This window comes from Calliphora vicina, chromosome 5 (genome assembly GCF_958450345.1).
Source record: "Calliphora vicina chromosome 5, idCalVici1.1, whole genome shotgun sequence".
Classification (NCBI taxonomy): Eukaryota; Metazoa; Arthropoda; class Insecta; order Diptera; family Calliphoridae; genus Calliphora; species Calliphora vicina.
Window position 1 is genome coordinate 64,921,937 of NC_088784.1, and position 4,201 is coordinate 64,926,137.

At 28.1% G+C, this 4,201-nt stretch overlaps 1 protein-coding gene across 1 annotated transcript; it reads right to left on the bottom strand.

Moving 5' to 3' along the window:
- Positions 1–1,993: 1,993 nt before the first annotated feature.
- LOC135960897 (uncharacterized) lies at positions 1,994–3,196 on the bottom strand. The gene is made up of 2 exons (XM_065512299.1): positions 2,927–3,196; positions 1,994–2,533 (listed from the first exon to the last, which is right to left on the bottom strand). The coding sequence occupies exons 1-2, from the start codon at positions 2,933–2,935 to the stop codon at positions 2,150–2,152; spliced, it is 393 nt and encodes a 130-aa protein (XP_065368371.1). The 5' UTR covers positions 2,936–3,196; the 3' UTR covers positions 1,994–2,149.
- Between the last annotated feature and the right edge of the window lie 1,005 nt (positions 3,197–4,201).

Consider the following 4,201-nt stretch of genomic DNA (forward strand, 5'->3'; position numbering starts at 1 on the left):
TGATAACTATCAACAAGATAACTATTAGCAAGTTACTTTTATTGTATTCGAAATTTTATCGCAAATATGGCTGATATTTAAAAAAAAAATTTCGAGCCTCCGTAGGCCCACTATATCTAAAAATCCAAAAAATTATCGAGCAGAATTAAAAAACATAAATAAATAAACCTAAAAATCTCTTGAACTAAAAGAGATAACTTATACATGAATGCTTGTTTTTTGTAGGTCTCCTTAAGGACTATTTATTTTAAATTTCAGCTCATTCGGATCATACATGGATTTTTGGAGATATTTTAAAAAAATGTGACCCCCGAGATGGCGTGTAATTATGCTAATTAAGCGTAAAGGGCTATATTTACAACTTTTGTGCCTTTAGTGACCCCCACTGAAATTTTCAGGCAAAAATTTTCGTACAATATTTTAATCCTTAAATGTCCTTTTTGAAAGGACTTTCTTTGATTTACTCGAAAAAAGGGTCAAATTGACCCCTAAAGAGAGGAGATAGAGGGTTAAGATCTTCCACAAAAATGATCCCCATAAAATTCTACAATATGACAATAATAATTCTCTCAGATATTAACATACAATATTTTTTTCAGTTAGTATAATGCTACCTTTGATCAAAAAATTAAAACTGACCCACTGTAAAAAAATTCAGACCGACTGGAATATAAGTTTATTTTACAAAAATGATCTACTCAATATGCGCTTTCAAAATTATAGGACAGTGTTCTGATTTTTATTTGACAGCATCTATTATATTAAAACAAAAGTTAAGTTTCTATTACAGAAATTGATTACAAATTTTAGAAAAACAAATAATTACAAAGAAATATCGAAAGAGATTTTCGTTTTACTTTTTTGAAAAATCGAAATACGGAGTTAATTCTACTTTCGATCGGAATGGAGTTCTGTGACATGAATGGAAAATAAAGACCAAATTATTTTTCAGATTCTCTTATTTTTGCAAAATCTATTCCACTCAATAGGCGAACAAATGTCTCATACGATGACATGGAATACGTGACATTTGTACGCATTTAGAGTGGAATAGATTTAGCAAATTATTATCTGAAAAATAATTTGGTCTTTATGTTCCATTCAGAGGGTACTATATTTTAAAATAATAAAAAGTTCTTTCGAAATATTGTTGTCCAAAATATTGAGCGAAATAAGGGAATATCGTACGTGACATAAAACGGAACTCATTTTGAGGTACATGTAGAAATATGCGAAAATATTCAAATCGTTAGAGGCGTTATGTTTACTTTTAATTTCTTACACTAAACGAAATATTTTCCTTTACAATCCGTCACATTTTTGAATAAAAACAATCTTTGGATAATTTTATAATAAATAAAATTTAATATCGTACGTAACATACCGTACGTGACAGATTTTTCTCTTATAATAAAACAATATATATTCTGTAAATATATGTATGTATACAAAAACTTAAAAAATGAATGGAAAATATACATTCGGTTTCAATAAACAATTTGACAATAGCAAACATACCTAAAACATTAAAAAATTATATGTAATCAGTTTAAACTATTATATTTGTCTTTAAAATGTTGTAATATGATCTAAATATTTTCACATAGTAACATTTTATTATTTTATTCTATTCAAATCATCTTGAAAAAAAGTTTCAAGGGTTTTTGTTTTTTCAGTCGTGGTAGCGATTCTCGTGGAATTGCCCATATGTCAAGGAATCATAAGGGAACCTTCAATATAGATTTTAGATCTAGACTCAAATGCTAAACTTTATGTATTCATGGTTTAATAATGACAATAAGTCATCCAACAATGCGTATATTCCACATACGTACTTATAATAAGTATGTTATCATTATTTGCCAAGAAAATTAAATACAAATATCAACCACTATCGCTGCTTAATTGTGTTTACACGCCTATGAGTAGAACGTGCAAACAAATTAATTAAATAAATTTTTCTATTTTTCTAATGTTTAGTAAACAAATGCTGTTTGTTTATGAAAACTAAGATTTAAATGTTTTATTTGTTTTTTCTTTTGGAGGATTTATTAAATAAATTTAAATAATTTTTATATATTTTTTCTTATAATTTTTATAATGAAACATTACATTTTGTACTGTTTTCTTTTGTTTTTAAAGATAATAACTAAATCTGTTGTTCCTGCTTGCCACGCCCATGTTTACGGCCATGATTTTTATTGTGGGATTTTTGACCATTCTGTTTGTGGGGTTTCGTTTGTAATTTGCGGGAGCGACCGGTATGAGTCTCAGCATTGGCAGCCTTTTTATTTTTGCCATGATGATTGTTGCGATGTTTACGTCCAGAGCCGGCAGGTTTGGCAACGACTTGTTCATTTGTGGGATTATGGGTTTTAAGTTCAGCTTCGTCCTTGTTTAGAGGCTGTACCTCGGTATGCTTTTTTTTGTGTTCCTCATGGCCACTTTTCAAGAGTTTGCCTTGATGTTTATGGGATTTGTCAGCGGTTATGGCCGTGGCCATAAGGCACAGGCATAGCGATACTAGGATTATCTATAAAACAGAAATTGATTAATTGATTTTCAATTCTATTTGAGGGTTGGTTTAATTTAAAGAAATGTATTGTGTTATCTTTAAACCATAATTATTTATAGTTTTCAGTGAAATGTTTTTGTTTATTTTAAAATAAAATGGGGAAGAGTTTATTGTCTCCCCCAAAAAAAATAATTTGAAAGAAAGAATGAACCATGATAAGATAAACATATTGTTTGTATTTTAATTTATTGTCTAAAAATATATATATTTTTTTTTGTATTTGTGATAACAAATTTATCAATATAGTTCCTTCATTCATTTGGTTCATATTGTTTGTTTATTTTCATATTTAAAAAAAACTTTTCACTGGTTTTGTTCAATCAACTTCCTTTAACTGCTGATTACACTTACTGTTTTCATTTTTATGTTAATAGTTTTTAATATTATTGTAAATAAAATATAGATAAAGCACTTTGTGTTCACTTCACTATTTTATAGTTTTTATTTTTTAATTTAGTTTGATGAAGTTTCTTTCCGCTGCGTGCGTATTGTGTTGTTAACTTTACGCTGGTTGATTGTGTACTAAATTTGAAAACCCTTTAGTTAATGCTTTTTATGATTTATCTTTCTTTTTTGTCTTGCTTTCCTTTCCTCATCACCACTCTACTCGGTTCTTTATATTTCTGATTTCAATACTCCTCTATTGGTTGGTTGGTCGGCTGGTTGGTCATTATTATCTTTTTTCAAAATTGTATATTGAAATTTCAATATGCGTTGCATATGTGTAATATCTACCCTGCTCTGCTTAAATCTCTTTATGTGTTGTTGCTATATTTTTTTGTTTTTTGTAGAAGAAGATAACAGCATTGTTGTTTTTGTTGTTGCTGCTATTTTTGGGATTTCGGTCTTTTATTGTTTTATCACTTCTGTTTCCATATTGTACTCACTGCACGAGTATTTATGTTTAATTTAGTTTTCTCTACTTTTTATTTGTAATTTCCCATCTGTATTTTTTTTTAATTTTTTTTAATTTTTTATAGCTTTTACAGTAATAAACTAAAGTTTAAATTTTAATAGTAAAAATTAAAAATGTTAACCAAAGTACGTGGTGCTAAGTTTTGTTAATTATCAGTCACAATTTTATATCAAACACTTCACTTGTGCACTTAGTTTACAATATAACACGTCATCTTTACCTTAAACCTTTCTGATGAAATTTTGACCCATTGTGTTTTGTCATTTATTTGCTACATTTTATTTAGTAGCGTTAATTATATTCGTTTGCCAATTTTGAAATGCTCCTGAATTACATATGTACTATACATATGGGCAATTCCATATTACGTGACATTTGTACGCCTATAGAGTGGAATAGATTTTGCAAAAATAAGAGTATCTGAAAAATAATTTGGTCTTTATGTTCCATTCAGAGCGTACTATATTTTAAAATAATAAAAAGTTCTTTCGAAATATTGTTGTCCAAAATATTGAGCGAAATAAGGGTATATCGTACGTGACATAAAACGCAACTCATTTTGAGGTACATGTAGAAATATGCGAAAATATTCGAATCGTGAGAGGCGTTATGTTTTCTTTTAATTTCTTACACTAAACGCAATATTTTTCCTTTACAATCCGTTATATTTAAATAAGAACAATCTTTGGATGATTTTATAATAAATAAAA